Source organism: Chamaea fasciata, unplaced genomic scaffold (assembly GCF_029207755.1).
Source record: "Chamaea fasciata isolate MVZ Bird 193981 ecotype frontalis unplaced genomic scaffold, bChaFas1.0.hap1 SCAF_11, whole genome shotgun sequence".
NCBI lineage: Eukaryota > Metazoa > Chordata > Aves > Passeriformes > Sylviidae > Chamaea > Chamaea fasciata.
Genome location: NW_027094096.1, coordinates 14,313,023 through 14,330,919, shown reverse-complemented (window position 1 = coordinate 14,330,919; position 17,897 = coordinate 14,313,023). Strand labels below are relative to the sequence as shown.

At 50.9% G+C, this 17,897-nt stretch overlaps 1 protein-coding gene across 1 annotated transcript; it reads right to left on the bottom strand.

The window, feature by feature from the left end:
* Positions 1-295: 295 nt before the first annotated feature.
* On the bottom strand, positions 296-6,929 carry APOD (apolipoprotein D). The gene is made up of 5 exons (XM_066193311.1): positions 6,839-6,929; positions 5,756-5,909; positions 5,375-5,496; positions 3,473-3,561; positions 296-2,274 (listed from the first exon to the last, which is right to left on the bottom strand). Exons 2-5 carry the CDS (start codon positions 5,876-5,878, stop codon positions 2,039-2,041), a joined length of 570 nt encoding a protein of 189 aa, XP_066049408.1. The 5' UTR covers positions 5,879-5,909; positions 6,839-6,929; the 3' UTR covers positions 296-2,038.
* Between the last annotated feature and the right edge of the window lie 10,968 nt (positions 6,930-17,897).

The window sequence follows — 17,897 nt, the reverse complement described above, 5'->3', positions numbered from 1 at the left end:
CATGCACTCAAGGGTTTTGCATGTGCAGGGTGTCCCACGTGTGTGCTGTTGCACTGGAAACATCTGTTAGCACGTGGCAGGACAGGCTGCAGCTGTCTGTGCTGCCATGTGGAGATGCCCCCGGCACAACGCGTTTGCCAGAGCAGCCCAGGTTTGTCACGGTCTCTGTGGCACAACAAAGGAACCAGCGTGGTCTCCAGTGGGCCCAGGCATCGCAGGGTTTTGTCTCTGAGTGAAACATTCCCATTTCTCAGCTGCACCTGGAGATCCCAGTTCCCAGCCAGATCCAGGAGCAGTGCCTGCCCAGCTGATGGGGCTGCAGGTTCCCAACCCTAGGGCTCAGTGCCTGCACAGCCACTGTGCCATGGACTTGCATCACACAGAACGAGGGCTACAGCAACATCATCCATGTGAGAAGGAAAATAGGAACCCAATGAAGCAGTGATGAAATTATTACACCCAGAATCTGACACACTTGGGAGCAATCATGCAGTTGTTTGTATTCTGGCATGTCCATCATCCTTATAGCCTGAAAAACTGGGTGGTGTGTTTAATTCTGTGTCACAGGAAGAGTGGCATTAGGATCTGAAAGTTTAAAGGGATAATGACTTAAGCGTGGCAGTTGTTTCTGGTCCCTCCCATCCTGGCCTCCTCAGACTGGTAAAGGCTCCCTGCTTAGCTCCTGTAGCTCTCCCAGGGCAAGAAAGTGCTCTGCAGCACATCCACACCACCAGGGTCCCACCAAAATCAGTGTAGAATATTTCCTGCAGTTTTACAGCATTCTACATCTATGTCATTATTTCTTCATGTCAGTAAAAGCAGCAGGAGATGGGGGTCACTGTCAGCCAAAGCCACAACACGAATTTGCTGGCAGGGCTTAGACAATGGGGGATGCCCATACATCCAACCCTGGAGAGCTGGAAAGAGCTCCAGGCTCCTGGGACAAGCCATTTCCCTTCAGCCGTGGCTGTTACGTTCATTGCAACCCTGCTGTGGCAGTGCTGTGGCCTCAGAGGAGGGGCAGGCCCCACACACTGAGCCCCCCAGCCTGCTGGCAAAGGCTGTGCAGCTGGGAAGGTACAAAAGGCCTGAAGCAGGTATTTCAATTCCATTTTTAATGATTTGCATGAATGCTATTCAAGCAGAGTTGTGGCGGTGCCTTCTGAACACCTGCCAGGGCAGATGCGGCGCCAGCGGGCACTCGGCACGTGCAACAGCAGTGGGCAGGATGTCGGGCAGAGCTGCTGTCTCCTGGTGTTCAGACAAAAGCCTCTGGAAGAGAGAAAAAGGGAGCAGCCCCATCTCTTTATGTCTGCTTACAAGCGCAGTCAGAGCTGGCCCCTTGGGAGGGCAGGACCCATCTCATTAGAGGCAAGAGAAGGACATATAGAGGCATTGGGGATGGAGTGATGCTGAATCTCTGGACATTTTTAGATTTAAAATACAGAGAGCAAGATCTGATTTCTGCCAAGGAGGTCTGCTGACTTAGCAGCAGCATATGCCTACAGCCCTGCATTGGAAAACTTTCAAGACCCTCAACCTCATTTCCCAGGCTGTGGGACTGACCCACCATGTCTGGATGCTGCTGCTGCTAAGGCAGTGCCCACAGTGTAGCTCAGACACTATAGATTCCTGGCAGGCCCAGAAGCATCAAGACAAAATTTGGAAACATACACTGGTCTGTGTGATGAACGATTTTTCTGCAGGACTAATACTTGCACATCACAACTCATACCCCTTCCCATCCACGTACTGGAGGACTCACAGCAACAGCAGTTTCAGGTCTGCACTTCGGAGTTTCTTTCACCCATTAGCACTGACTCAGTCAGTTATGCTGCAAAGTCAGAGCAAGACAAAAAGAGGGGGAAGAGCGATACGAGGAATGACAGCAGGGAGTAACTGGGCTGGCAAACTACTGTTAGCAAAGAGGAAACTACTGTTATTAAATTTCTCAGGTACACAGAGAAATTCTAATGGATAATAAAGCAAGCAACAAAGTTTATCTCTGGTCTGATGTTGTGTCACTGCATGCCAGGAGTTACATCTCAGCAGGGCAGTTGGCTTGATCAGTGGGCATCATTTTGTCGGTGTCGATCTTGTAGGACTGGAGAACACTCTTCAGCTGCTCCACGGTTTCTGGGTGCATGTCAGGAGTTCTTGACATAATCCAGGCGTAGTCCATGTGGAAGAGCCAGAGGATGTTAGTGCAGGAGTAAACCAGGGAGTAATTTTCATAGTCAGTGGAGATGACCCAGTAAGGGGCAGCAGGCATGACTAGAAGAGAGGAGGGCACCATGACTGCTGCATGTAACCAGCTCTGGACAGCTCTGCAGCACCACAGCCACAGTTCCTGGGACTGTTCCCACTTTGGCTGCTGCATACTTGTGGTCAGTACAGGGAGCTATAGTTTATAACAGCCTACCAGGACTCCTTCTTCTGCCCAGAGGAACTTGAGAAAGACACAAAGCCCTGACTATGAAGGTCTTTTTGCAAAGTTAACGCTATGACCGGAACAGCTCTCCTGGTGAAAGCCAGCCCAGCCTCACCAGGATGAGGGTGCTGGCTGCTGGGAAGGAACTGTAGTGCTGGGTGGGAGCTGACACTGGTGATAAGAGGAGCACAAACCACCACCCACTGCCTTGGGGAACGCTGCCTCAGGGAGCCAGCTGAGCCCAGAGCTGTTCTCTGGGGTTTGCACATGGTGGTTGGGGCTGCATGTGCTGCAGGTGAAATGGCTGCTGGTGATGCCAGAGCAGTGCAGAACTAAGTCTGGCTGTGCTCATGGAACAGTCATTGTATTTCCTTTGCAACTACCCCTCCTCCACCCATTTCTCCAAATAACCCCACTGTGAAAGAGAGCTATGAAACTGCCAAAGAAGAGGTGAGGGAGCAGAATAAAAAGTGATCCAAGGGGACACTGCAGCTCACTTTCCAGTGTTGCCGTAGACACAGGAAAGTGCTGTGCAATGTGGCACAGCACCTCAGCAGGCCCATGTCAAGTGTTACAGTGACAAGGCAAGGAACAAGCAAACAAAACCATATTATTAATGGTTATTAAAAGCCACTTGTATGTAGAGGCAGCGTGGGCAAGTAGCTGTACCGCAGTGTGCAGAGAAACAAGCTTATTCTTGGCTCTTGCAGCACTGTGGGGCTGCCTCCCCCACCTCCCTGTCCCCATCTATGAAATAACCTGAAGGGACAGCAAGGCTGCTGATCTTTCTTTCTGTCAGATCAGCTGGTGAAGAGTCCTCCACTACTGAGAGGGCTGTTGCTGTAAATGGCATATCAGTGTCACCAAACCACCGCCTGCTTGTCACAACATCTATTTTAGCCCTTTGCTGCTGTGCTGAAGTCACCTGGGGAGCTCCACCCATTGCTTTGCAGTTTCTGACCCTGGTGCCATGGCACAATGCTCAGAGCACAGCCCTGCTGAGGCCATGGGCACCGGGGAGCCTTCCCACCACACACTTACACCAGTTGAAGCGGACACCCAGCTTGGCTGGCTGCTTTACATCCATGTGCATCATTTCTCCTTCAGCTTCATTGATTTTGCCATTGGCACTAAGGGGAGAATGACAAAGGTGAGAAATAAAGTCAGGAAAGTGGGAGATCATTTTATTTTTCACTTCCACTAAATCATCCCCCCTGATACAACTACCTGTCAAGAGGTGGCTGAAATAGGTACTAGTAAACCACAGCATTCCTGAGGATGTTTTCAGCAGCTGTCAGGGCACAACAGGTCCCAAGCCAGGTGCAGCTGGGTAGGTAGTCTCTCAGGTCAAACCACTCCAGCATCCCAGGCTGCCTCTCTCCAAGTATCCCTGCCAGTGGGACGTTCTTTGGTTCCAGGGTGACAATGACAGAGAAGGAGACTCAGACCACTCTGCACTGGGTGGGTGGAGCCCAGCATGGGAGGATTGGAGGATTCCATCCATGATCTTGATTGATCCCCGGTGTGCCAGGGAGCAGTTCAGCTCCTGGTAGTTGTGGGAGGCACGTGTTCAGTTCTGTTTAATCACCTGTGCTTTTTCCAGGTCACTGCACATCCCTCCGCACGCAAATTACTTGTACCTGTGTGGTGAGCCAGGGTTTCTTTGGCTGCTCATTCAGAGCACTGCCCTGCTGGCAGCAAGCCCCAAGACTTGAGCTGCCCATCTTATATTAGCATTTTTGCACGGATGCCTCAAGGCCTGGATGCTGCCTATAAGCCAGGAAAGTTTCATGCTTCCCTGCAAAACAGGAACAGCCAAGGAGGCAGAAGAAAATGCAGCCAGCAGCAGAAGTCAAGGGGCTGCCGCTGGAGCCATGCCCAGTGCACACATGACCCAAAATATCCTTAATATTTCAGGGTCCTGAGCTGCTGCAGTATTGACAGCAACGATTGAAATAATCTCACACAGATTAATGCAGGCTCAAATGAATGTCCAGCTGTTTGCCAGGCACAGCTCGAGCAGTGGAGCTGCTGAGACAGTGCTGGGCACTCAGTGTACAGCAGGGATGATGCTCTGCTCCGGACACAAGGGATGTGTTCCTGTGCTGTTGTTATTGTGAGCCAGAACAAAGTCCCCATGCCATGCCAGGAGCACAGGGGACAGCGCTGCGTTCACTGCTCACTCCCTCTCACCCGTTCAGCCCCCCACAGCAGCAGCCCACAACAGCACAGGCTGCTGATGGAAACAGATGAATTAACACCTGCATCTTTCCATGTGAAAATCCAGGAGGAGTCAAGGTAATTCCAAACTATCCTAATTCCCTAATAAAGGGAAAAGCATTCACTTCACCACTGATTTAAACTGACCATGATTTCTGATCCCCTTGCATAGTGGTTACTACACTTGCAAGGTAAATTCTCCAGAAATAGGCTGACAAATAATTAAGTAAAAATTACTCATGTGCTTCACCTTCCCTGCACCTTTTCCTTGTGTCTCCTTTCTCTGGAGCAGAGAGGAGCACAGGGCACAGGCACTTCTGAGCATGCAGCGGCACAAGGTGGTAGCTGCCATCCCATAACCACCCCCATGATCCCCCCAGAACAGGACCCAGGGTATCCAGCTTCTCAGCCATCTCTGGGGCTGACAAGCCAGTCAGGGGGGAGATCCAGACTGTTTTATGCTGAAGTTACCATCTACATTTGATCTATTTTCTTACCACTCACCTTGGACAATGAGACAGAGACCTGGTGATCCTCAGGTCACTGGCAGGAATCAGAGACCCATATCTCTCAGAAGAGCTACTGCAACCACAGGGTGCCTCCCCCAGCACCCCCAGCCCCAGACACAGGCAACTTAGAGAAAAATGAACACCCAGGAGAGCAAGAGAGGTGACAGGAGTGCCACTGCCACAGTGAGAACATGGCCCAAACACAAACACTTACAGCATCTCCTTGTTGATCACCTTGAACTTCCCGTTCTCCTTCAATGAGTAATTTGCCTGGATGCAGCTTCCTTTCTCAAAAGTTGAGGGCAGCTTCTCTATCTCATACCATTTCCCTAAATACTGACAGAAGAAAGTTTAGAGATGTTTTTAACATGAGTGAGCTGAGGCAGAGCAGCCTGGCTCCTTTGTCAGCACAGTTTTTCCTCTCGCTGGTTGGGGTTGGGGGGTGAGCAGAGCTGCAGACCCAGACCGGCTGCTGTGGCACAAGGTGTGACCAGACCTGCCACCACCCCCTGCACCCAGGCAGTTTGCTGACAGTCCCATTCCCCCTTAGCTTAACTTGCTGCACTCTATGAGATTTTAAGAAAACTTTCCACACCTTGTTGATATCGAAGTCTTCTTGAACTGTTGGATCTGGGCATGGTCCCATATGAAACATTTGACCTTTCCCAACGCTGAAGAGGCTGAGGAGGACCGAGAGCCGCACTGCCTTGCCCAGCATGGCTGCACTGGGATGCAGGTAGGAAACGGACCTGGGCAGAAGGAAAATAACTGAGCTGGGGCCTCCCTGGAGCAGAGCTTTGTGTGAAGTGAGGCATGAGGGATAGGACATGCAGCAGGGCACCTCAGGGGCACAGCAAGGAGGAAAGAATCTTTAGAAGAGTGCCAAAGAAGTTCCAAGCCCAAAACAGCCTTAAGCCCTGCCTGTGCTCAGGCTGTGCCCAGCCGCTCCACGAAAAGCCAGGCAATGCCTGGTGAGAGCACTTGTACTCATCACCCACATCTGACACTTAGCAAGATGCAGGGGTGATAAATGTCCAAGGAGCCACCGGAGCATCATTGTTTGTCCAAAGCTGAGGCAAGGGGAAGGGCAGAACTTTTGCTTTAAAATGGTGGAGCACAAGGAACATATTCTAGAGGCAGTGGAGAACTGGGGCCCTGGGAAATGGACATGAGCACTGTACACCTGCATGGCAGGAAGGACATTCCCAGGTACACCAGGGCTGCCTGACACTGCAACAGGGTGGGAGAAACAGTACAGCTACCTCTGGAGGGGGTCTTTGTGTGGCAGGATATACACAGAACTTCAAGGTGGGGAAGTTGGTAGAGATTAAAATCAGCACCAAATACAACATGAATTGACCCCCAAAAGCATGGGGTGAGGAGGGAAAGGACAGGTTTTCCTGCAGAGCAGAAGCAGGAGCTGTGCTGCTCACACCCAAACAGTCACTGGAGCCAGGATGCTGCCCACATGCTTTGGGCTCTGCTTGGGGCAGGTTGGCATGTACAGACCCTGCAGCACTGGGCTGCTCGTCTTCCCTGGCTGGAAACCCCTCCACAGGAGCAGCGGTAACACGTTCCCCAAGTTTAGAAGAAAAGCCCAGCCTGTCTCCAGCTGCAGGCACAGGCCCTGCTGCAGACACAGACAGTTCCCATTTTGAATCTCCCAATTCAGACATACCTTGGTGGACGAGGTGCAATGATGCTCTGCAGAGGACCAGGGTGGCAAGAAACAGCTCTGTGGTGAGCTCTCTGCTTCCCTTTATAAGTGTGCTGGGATCATTATTATTCAGCGCTGGCACAAGCCACTCCCTGGTCCTCGATGTGTTTAGGTTTTTTTGGCAGGCCAGTCAGCTGCCTTAGATTTGCAGCTGGTACGAAGCTGGAGATGGGCTGCAACTTGGCTGCTCACCCAGGCAAACAAAGGCACCCCACGTGTCTGGATATTGCCCTGCAGCTGCAGGGCTCTCTGCCTTGCAGCCACTCACTAAAGCCTCAGGCCTGGGTGCAAATGGCAGGGGAAGGAGAGAAATGCCACAGCCTTTGAGAGGGGCGGGGGACAGCAGCTCCCATCCTGCACTCTCTGATCCAGCAGCAGCCATGGCCATGCCCCAGGGGGAGGACATGCAGCCTCTGCCTCCTACTTGAGCCCTGGAGGTCCTTCAGGCCACTGCAATTTCCTTGTCCCCATCATAGTCACTTGCTGTGACTACATGAGGAGCCTGAAAGCAGCAGGACACATCACAGGTTTGTCTGAGGAGCTCTAAGACCTTTCAGCAGTTTTCTTCTAGACTTTTAAATCTTATTACAAGGGAAGATGCCGGTGCAATTAATTCCATGCTGACCAGACACTTTTTCCAACAGATGCCCAGCAAATGCCTTTGACAGCAGAGCAGCCATCTGTGAAGGCAGCCGGTCCTGAGAGTTATACAACAAGAGCTGAGTAATTGACAGGAAGCTGTCTGTGTTTAATCACATTTTAATCTAATCTCTGTTGAGACTTTCTCTCTAGGTGTGTTTTTACATGCTGTCCTGCATGCCTTACTCACACACGCACACGCACACGCACACACACACACATGAGTTCCTGACTGCCCAAATGCCACCCCAAGAGCCACAGATGGCTCAGTCCTGTCCATTTCTGGGGCCGTGCAGCCAAGGTGTGCCCTGAAACACAGCACAGCCAAGGTGTGTTCTAGGACCTCAACGACCACCAGTGCCTGGCTCATCCAATGCAGAGCCAGCAGCACCGGCTGGGGATGAATGGCCATGGGAAGCACAGGGTCCATGGTCTGCCACAGCATTTGGCACAGGGCAGAGCAGCGCACAGGGCTCTCCCTGCCTCCACACAGCTTGTTAGTGCTTTGCAGCCATCCATGTCCCTGATGGGGTTGCTCTGCCTGCCCATGTCAAGGCCAGAGATGTCCTGCAGACTTTCTGCAACCTCACCTGCACCTCTTGCAATACAAACAGGTTAGAAGTCAGGAAATCCCTGGACAGACCCCGACCTGAATGGTACAAGTGCTGACATGCACTGGTGGGATTCCCCACGCACAGCACAGCAGCAAGTAGTTTTTCTCCTGAGCTCAGCTGCCCACAAGTAATCAGAGGTAATCAGCTGCAAGAGGAATCAGAGGAGAAAGTCCTGCAAAAGGTCCAGCTTGGCCACAGTGGAACATTTGCATGTGGAGGTGTGTCTGTGTGCTTATCCACATCTGCACATGGAGCATTCTCCTATGGGATGGAGCAAGGACTGCTTGGCTTTGGTGGCAGTAATGTGGCCTCAGGTGAAATGGTTCTGAGGAAGCCTTTTACATGGCTGCAGCAGGAGTGGCTCCTGCATGCCCTGGCCTATAGGTGCTGCCCAGTACCCAAGGGCTGTCCTGCAGTGCCCGCCCTGCCAGGGACATATCTGGGTGCCTGGGCACTGCCATTTTGGCTCCTGGCACACTGCAGCCAGAGTCACATGAGAGCATCAAGGTGTTCACCTAGCCATGCTCCATGGAACTCCTGCTGCAGGAGTGTGCAGGAGTGGACTGTGGCCAGGATGCTGAGAAGTCAGGAGCCAGCAGGAAATGACACTCCTTGAGTACCACTGAGAGTGGAGATGACAGGTGGGGTGGGCTTGGCTATAGCCATTACCCCCCTTGCAGCCAGCACCAACAACACCGGAAGAAAAACCATCTGTGCAGGAGATCTCACATCCAGCCAAAGGCAGCACCCTCAGAAGTGCAGAAGCTGCAGTGAAGCCCTATTTCTCCACTGGCCACTGCAAGCCAAGAAGCACCCCACAGGTGCCAAGGCACTGCCCAGCTTGAAGCACAGATGATGAGAGCTGACAGTGGCTTGCTGCCACTGCTGGGCCATCCCCACACAAGCACTGACTGTGCCTTCCCCAGGGCACATTTCTGGGCTCTGCCTGACCACAGAAGGAAGCACCCAGGCATCTGCCACTCATCTCTTGGAGTGGAGCAGGTTTGGGATGCTGCAGCTGAGTCCTTGCTTGGGGTCAGCTGGCCAGGACATGTTCAGTGGCCACCCCAGGACCCTCCTGTCATTCCATTTCCAGCACCACCAGCACCACTCGCCTGCCCAGACCAGAGCCTGCTCCATGTCCCACCTGTCATTAGCCCACAGCAGGAGTCTGCTCTGAGCCACTCCAGAGCAAGGGTTCCGGCAAAAGCATAACCTTATAATTGCACCTAATTGTGGGGTGGGAGCAGCCATCTCCACCTGGTAAGCAGTTTGTACCCTGGAGCAGAGGATGGGCCACACATCAAAGGGCAGGAAGCTGAGGCAGGGGAGGGAGGACAGGAAGGAGGTAAGCAGCGGAGAAACCAGGATGAAAGGGGGGGTGGTGGGGGTGGTGGTGCCCCAGACACGCTCCGGAATGCTTCATGCAAGAATGAAACTTCCTCCACATTTCTGCGTAATGAGGCAGCTGCAGGGCAGGCTGCAGGACTTGTGCACATGGACAGTGAGGTAGCACAGGGGCTGCAGGAGGACAGGGCAGCACTGCCTGCAGGGCAGGGGGGCTGTGAGTGGGGGCAGTGGGCGGGAGTGGGTGCAAAGCATACATGGGGTGAGGCGGCATGAGCCACACAGCACATCCAGGGGTGACGGCAGGGCAGCATGTACAGACACACTGCGTTGCCTGGGATATTCTCACACTGTCAGTTGTCCCTTTCAGAGACAAAGCTCATCTGGCTCCAGTGAGAGGATGCAACAGCACTGAGCGCTGCCAGCAAAAAAGACCTCCTTGTTAGAAGTAGCTAGGAGTGCAGCTAAAGTTCAGCCAGCAGAGGGCTAGGACAGGGCAGTTCCACTCCACCTGTGACATGCTACCTCTAGTCGACCCGGCTTAGTGCAGGAGTGAGATTGTCCTATTGCACCCCGCAGCTTTTGACACCTACGAAACAGAGCAGCTTCAGCCAGCCAGGCCTGGTGGGGACCTGGCTCCCCAGGAAAAGGCTGTCTTCCCACACTTGGTCTCCAGCTGGGATTTCAGCAGCTGCAGAGAAGCCCCCAGCAGCTTGAGAACCAGGATAACCTGGAAGTGCTGAGAGTCCTATCATGGAGACAACATTGTTTTCATGGACAGCTCTTCCTGGCTCAGGTGGTGCCTTTCATTTTGTTTTTCTTCCTCCTCTCCAGGAAATGGGGCTTTGTGTTGGCCAGCAGGTTGCAACACGTATATAGAAACAAAAATCAACAAGCAGGAGACAAGACAGAGAAAAGAAAAGCAGGTGGGAATTTTCCTCTGTAGGAGTGGCAGAAAGTGCTTTGAAATCTGTTTATGCAAAATGGTGTAAAATTTTTAATTACACTTACGACAGCAAAGGAAGTAAACAGACTCTGGAAGCATGAACTGGCCTCTGGGATATGGGAACTTGATCCCATGCAAGTGTACAAAAGATGTTGTGATTCACTTATATACAATTAGTGAGTAGCTCTCACCTTGGAAGTTATCCAATTATGTATTCAAAACACAAGAAACCAAAGAGAGACAATTTAGGAAGTTAGAAAACTAAACTGGGCATTATTATTTAAGGGACAGCCCCTATCAGGCAGGACCAGCAGTGTTTCTGGCTATGCTGAGCAAGGCTCCTCAGTGTAACCGACATTTCTGCCAAGATCTGAATTCCTGCAGAGAGAGAAGCCAGAGGGATATTTACTCTTCAGAAAGTAGAAAAAACAAAACAGAGAGAAGGAAAACAAGGTCTCTGTATGCAGAAATACATTGCAGATCTGGACCAGTGACAAGGCTTTGGCCTGGCGCCATCTCATCCCTGTGGATGTGCTCACTATAAAAACTGGAGTTTAAGCAATGCCCACAGCCCTGGGGTTTTGCTACATTCCAGTGCCCCACATGAAGGGCTGCCTTATGCTGCTAAATAAAGTTAAATTTTTTTTTTGATGCATTTGGTGCTGGGTTCTCACAGCAGACCCTGGGTTCAGGCACAGCAGGCATTCGGTCAGCTTCATCCTCACAGAGAGGAGCGAGGAGTGCACAGCCTAAGGGGGCAGAGCAGGACTTCTCCAATGGATGTAGGAGCAGATCCTATGGGCATTTCCCAGACTCCTGTGGGCCCTGTCTGGGAATGCCCACTGAGATTTGGGCTTTGTGGGTACTGCAGGGCCCTGGCTGTGTGACTCAGCTCAGCACAGGGTGTTGCTCCCATCCTCTGTGCCCCACTGAGCCCAGCACAAAGAGCACCCCAGCTGCCCTGCCCTGCATGCCCTTCTCAGAGGAGAGCTCCCACGTTCCCTAGTGGATTCATTATGCTTTTTTCTCAACCAGCACCATTTAACCTTTCGAAACATACTGTAAAATCACTATAAAATGTCATTAAGCATGTTTAGAGAGCTTTTTCTGCAAAGGGATTTTGTGTTCTCATGGAGGAAGCACAGTGATCTGTTCACAGCGCCACAGCTCTGCGCAAGAGATGCCCAAGTAAGGCTATTTAAAGCCCGCAGCCCTGTTTTCTGCAGCTAAGCCATATTTCAGCCCTTAGCTCAGGCATGCATTAATGCAGTTACACAATTATATTTTCTATGACCTATATACAACCTACATCTTCCTCACGACACAGATTTCTAGTGAGTGGGTAATCGTAGCTCTGCTCACAGAAAGAGAGAACAGCCTCTATTACATCAAGAGATGCAATTAAGAAATCTCCTGCAGATTATGCTGTCCTGCCAGCTGAGCTGGAAGCCCTTTGGCAGGGACATGGGCTCTCCTGCTGCCAGAGCACTTCGGAGCCTGCTTTAAGTCAGCAACTTGCATCAGCCACCAAGAGCCCAGGAATCACGCAGGGAGTTCAGGGATGGCCTCAGACTCTCAGATACCCCTCACTCATAGGCCTCAAGGCTGTTTTATATGTGTTTTATATATGCACCAGGAAGACGCAAGGGCAGCACTTTGGCCCTGTAGGACTTCTCGACCAGCCAGCACAATGTTTCAATCCCATACCTCTGAGTCCCCCAATCTCAGCCACAGGGCAGAGGAGAATTTAAGAATACCCTTTCTGAAAGAGCAAGTCTCATCCCTCCACACAGGCTGAGAGCACAAAGACACTGGCATATGTGTTTGGCTTTGCCTGTGAATAGCTGCATTGAGGCCACCGAGCCCGAGCACACACAGCTTGCATTGAAACACAGGCCTAAGTGTTTGCTAGACTGGAATTTACATTGTACAGAAAATAAATAACATAAATTCAGTGGTCAGTGCTCTGACTTTGGTGCAATACGTGGTTACAGTATGAAATGGCACACAGATACCATTCACGGTGAGTTTCATTCAAACCAGTTGGGAGATTTTAGGAATGATTAGTTTAGACAGTGTTAAAAATGCTTCTAACTGTGCTGCACCCCAGGAATACTAGTCAGGTGTGTATTTCAGTGTAAAGAGACCTGGCATGAGGACATGCATGCATTATCCATGTTATACCTTGCATTCCCTGTCATAATTATTCTTGAGAAATTGTTACCTATGGACTAGAACAAAAGCTTCTTACACCAGGACAGATGGACAGGAGTGTAGAAACTTCCTCAGGATGCAATAGATCAACCTGTGACTGATTCTGTAAGTGTCCGTGCACAGAGAGAGCTGGAATCCAGCTCCTGACACTGGAGTCCAGTGCCTGCAGGAGGGAAAACTGCCTGAAGCAGGAGCTGGGCTAGCTGGGCCAGGTACCATCCCTGCCCACAGAGAGCTGGGGGCTTCCTGCTCTTGTTAGTGCCTGTTAGTGCTGCAGGAAGGGAGCAGCCACCCCATACAGGTGCTCCCAAAGCCTGAGGGAACCAGGCAGCTCATGTATGGTTCAGGGCTGTAAAAGTGGCAGTGGTGCAAAAAGAAGGTCCACATGTGCTCTTGGGCTACAGAATCTTAGAGTCTTTCTTGTTGATAAAGGTGTACAGCAAAAGAACAGGTACAGAGAGGGGATGAGGCTGGGACTTAGCATATGGGCCAAGAGTATATGGCAAAGATGGGGAGAGAAGTGTTTCCTCTGTGTGCACATGGTGTGACAGCAGCTCCCAGTAAAAGCACTGGCTCCATCCCCACACCCTTGGAGTTCCTTGTTGGGATGGACAGACCACTGCACCCACTGGATGACTGTCCCGCACTTCTTCAAAGCCACCTCGTGCCAACAGCCAAGCCACCACACCATTTCACCCTCTTTAAAGATGGCCACTGCTACATTGAAGCCTTCTCGGAGTCCCCGGGCAGATTTTTTGCAGGCACTTCCTCATTATCAAAGTGCACCTCAGCTGTATTGGAGTATTTGATCCTCATTTGTTCTTTGGAGGGCTGCCAGGCTAAGTACCTGCACAAGTTTCGACGGGGAGAGAAGCTGTACAGCCATACTCCAGACACCCACTGGAGGTCTCCAGAGGGACACAGGGACTGACACATCGCTCCCTGCAGTAAGTGATGGAGCCATGGGGCCTTACCAGGGTGTGTTCCCTCTCCTAACAGCTCCTTCTTTAGTCATGCTTCCTGGAGCAATGGTTGCCTCTCATTAGAGCTGGAAAGGGAAGGTGCTTGGCTGTGCTCTGAATGCTTCAACACCTCTGAGCAGGCAGGAACCAGGAAGGAGGCACAAGGACAGCCTGCTGACTGATAGTCCTAGTAACCCTGGTTAAACTCTCACCAGGAAAATGACTTCTACAGCACTTGACCCCACAAGGTCAGAGGTACCACCCACACCCCTGGGAGCACAATTGCTCTGGCAGGGAGGCCCGGGAGCTGTGCAGTAACAAACCATGCAGTTTTGCAGCTCGAGGTCTCTGGGCAAGGTGCCTGTGGGGTGATGGTTAACCTTGGTGCCTGCTTAAGAGCAGAACAATGGTGCTAATGCCTGCCCTCAGCCCTGGCACCTTCCTCCCTGCAGTTCGAACAATTCAGAGGACTTTAAAAGTCCCTTGTAGCAGCTTTCATGCAGAAGACTGGAGTCACCACATTTATTATTCTACCACAAAAAGTAATTCAGCCTGTGGGAAGGGGGATAATACCTATTCTGGCATCAGTTACAGCAACAAAATGAGTCAAACAACATGCATTACATTGCAGTGGTTTTCTGCTTTCCAGCATGGACAGGGTGGTGGCAGAGGTAGCTGGGATAGAAAGGGACTTTGGTGCAAATGGAGTGATTTATTCAGGCCGTTTAGCCAACCTGTAGCAGTGTCAGGGCCAGAAGTGCTTCATTTCAGGCAGAAGTCTTTCCATTAAACCATTAAAACAGACCAGCTCTTACCTGGTTCCTCTGCTGAGCACTCTTTCTACAACCAAAGCAAGAATTCTTTAATTTTTCCTGTTTTGACTTTTATTAATGTCTCGTCAAACACAGTGAAGGAAGATGTCAGGTGACCAGATCTGTTCTGTCTGTGTGTTGGAGCTGGAAACAACTGGGAAACACCACTGCCTTTTCAACATCATCTGCCAGGCCCTGCACAAGAAAGAGCTTTTATACCACAGGCCATGCTCAGGAGGATGGAAAACCTTGTGCAGTGCTGGCTGGGAACAGGCAGACACAGGGGAAAGTAAGAGTCAGGAACTGGTAGGCAGACCAAATATCTCCATGCACTCTTCAAAGCAGACCCATAAAACTCAAAGTACTGGGGCCAGTGACATGATGCTTTGGCAATGCAAGTGCAAAGCTGACAATGATATAGCAGTACCATCGAGTCTTAGAAACCCTCACTCTTATAAATAGTTATTGTTCCAAAAAGCCAGGAAACTTCAGATTCTTTCTCCATATTGATTCCTTCAGGCTTCTGGCTATCTGATAGAGGAGGTTCCTTCATTAAGGATAACCTGATAATGACGTGCTTCATCAGAAGATACCGGAAAAAAGTCTCCCTGGCCATACATATGGGGGTAAAACACAGTCAGCTTCTCTGCTAAGGGCAGCAGAAAGCAATACTGCACACCCACACCAAGGGGATGCGCAGGGACCCCCTTCTGTCACTGCTCTGTTGGCAAAAAGTGCTCTGAGACAAAGCACCCCCAGGGAACCAAATTAAGTTGCTCTGCAGGCTGTGAAATACGGCATGTGCACTGCACCATGCTGTGGTAAGTGCACTGAACACTGGCTCAGCCAGGAGCTGTGCCCAGAGCTGCCTCTGTCACCAGTGGGATGATGCTGCCAGCCATCCTGCCAAGGGCTCTGGACAGCTCTTCCCTTCCAGACACCACAGGAGAAGGCACTGGATGCTGCAGGAGACCTGCACACACAGCTACTCTGTGCCTTCTGATAAGCTGCTGTCAGGGCTGAGGTATTATTTATCAGTATTTTGAGGTGAAAACACAGGTCTGCTCTTGCCTCAAAGAGCACCAGGGGAGAGGATGATAGGGCTGTATCAGTAACATCCCTGTGGCCCTTCCAGCACTGCTGAGAATGAATTAACTGTATCTGGCTCCAGGCCAGGCCCTGGAGGTGGAGCTGGCTCTCTTACAAATTCTCTATTTGTAGCATCTCTCCAATCCCCAGGGCTCAGGCTGCTGGCTGAGAAACCTGCTGGTAGTGGTTTGGGTTTGTTTCTAAGACATTTTTCAGCATTGTGGTTACACAAGAAGCTGAAAACTTGTGTTTCAAAACCACAGCCAGAAGCACAGGTGCTGCTGTTGCTATTTACACAGCCACCAGCACGTTTAGGGGGTGTCTTTAAGCTAGGAAGATAAACCCACCCTGAGTTTCTGAGGTCTACAAGTTTCCAAAAGGGTGAGCAAGCCTGCCGTGAGTGGGTGCGCTGGGTGGCACTGTTGCAGAGCTGGGTGCTGACGAGCAGAGCTCCCTGCAGAAACCTCAAGCCTGCAAAGATCCCACACCCAGGCACTGCCCTGGCCACTGGCAGGGGGCTGAGCCAGCACCTCACTGTGCAAGACAGGACCTCAGCAGCCTTTCTCACCTCTTCTGGCTGTTGTGAAGAGCTTTAGCACAGCTTCCTAATCTCCACTCGACATGTTTACATTTGTTCAACTAAGAGTGCTGATGTTTTTCATTGATTTTTCTTTTTCTCAAGAAAGAGGAGAAGCCTTGGGAGAACCAGTCTGCCTGGGAGACACAGTGACCCCACAAGGAGATTTTCTGGAGCATGGGAGAGACCACCAGCAGCACAAGTAAGGCCCTGACCTTGGGCAGAGGAGAGCTGTGCCAAATAACCTCCCATCCTGGTTTCAGGGCACTGCTGTGTGTGAAAGCACCGCCATCACTGGCCCCCTTTTTCCAAGAACATTTCTGGCAGTGGGAGTTTCTCAGCTACAAGTTCAAAGCCAGATGTGCAAGAAGTACTTCTCAAATTCTAAACTGTCCCCTAGCACTTGTCAAGTCCATCCCAAGTGTTAAAGCAACAGGTTACCTAGCAGACAATGCCAATGCACCACAAGTCAGTCATAGGCATTATCTGTCCAGAAACAGGAGCACCCATAATCTTGGGCCCATTAGGCAAAGGAGAGCACTCACTTTGCTAACATTCTGGCACCCATCATGCTGTGGTTTTTCACTAGTGCTCTGTAACTAGACAGCACCTACAGGGCTACTACTCGGGAGGAAAGTGGAACACAGAAATATTGTGATGGTTAACATGATCTAGGAGCAATCACATCCCACATGCCCACATATTTGTCCCAGTGCTGGGTCTTGCCCATCAGCCTGTCAAGTGTAGTTCCCAGGAACACTGCAGAAGCTGGCACTTGGTACAGCAGCTTCCTGGCCAGCTCCATGGCTGCTTGAGATCTTCAGCCACATCAGAACAGCAAACCTAGGATGTCAGCCACCCCTGACAGCGGTAAAGACTTGTGAAGCCCAGAAGAAGTAGTTTAGATTCCCATCCTCTGTGTAACTCTTTGAAGAGGTAAACACAGGACTCTCAGTGAAGGACCTCCATAGGAAATTCCCGTGTCTTGCCTCTGCCTCAAATGAACCACTTCTTCTGCAGCTCTTGCTGTTCAGAAGAGACATTTGGTTTCTCTTGGCTTTTAGAGATGATCTTTATTCCCTTCATCCACAATAAACTCTTTGTCATTACTGCTAGTGGTTTCATATTGGAGGTAAACCAGGAATCACAGGTGCCTTGAGGTCTGCAACACACACTGAGACTTGACATTTAGGTTTAGGGCTTGGGTTTTGGTCAAGACACAAAGAATCTGGAAGGATCTGCAGTATCTAAACTTGCAATGATTGTTTGGGAAACCCCAGGAGGCTCCTTGCTGTGTTAAGGTGAACCAGAGCAAACATGGCATGCAGAGGACTGACCACCTCTTGGTTCCTAGTGCCATCACAGAGAACCTGTCAATCTGAAGGGAAAACCAGGATCACTTTACAAAGGCTAAAGGGTGCTGGATCATCACTGCCTTCCAAAGCATTGTGAGAAACATGCAGAAAAAGGTAGGACAGTGCCACAGCCTCAGAAGCCGACGGTTGGAAAAAAAAAAAAAAACAGCCATGGCAAGCTTTGGTAGTGTAATTCCTTGAAGGATACCACAGCAGCAATGAGAGCGGACTTCCATGGGATGTCACTGAACTTCTGTCTCTTTTGTCCTCTGGCTTTGATGGTCACTGTCAACTGGAACTGAGTTTTCTTCCCTCTGTTACTCACCAGCAGAACAAAAATCTGCCCTCAGTGCCATATTAGGGCAACTCTATGGCATGAAGCATATACTCTCCTCTGGTCCCCGGACACCCAGAGCTCCCCTCCCAGGCAGAAACCAGATCAGGCACTAACAGCCCTCTTGAGCA

Coding starts and splice junctions, on each gene's coding strand:
- APOD (XM_066193311.1), bottom strand. CDS start 5,878: ATGCTGGGCAAGGCAGTGCGGCTCTCGGTCCTCCTCAGCCTCTTCAGC. Junction 3,562..5,374: donor GTGATCAACAAGGAGATGCT/GTAAGTGTTTGT, acceptor TTCTCCCCTTAG/TGCCAATGGCAAAATCAATG. Junction 2,275..3,472: donor GGGTGTCCGCTTCAACTGGT/GTAAGTGTGTGG, acceptor CCTCTCTTCTAG/TCATGCCTGCTGCCCCTTAC.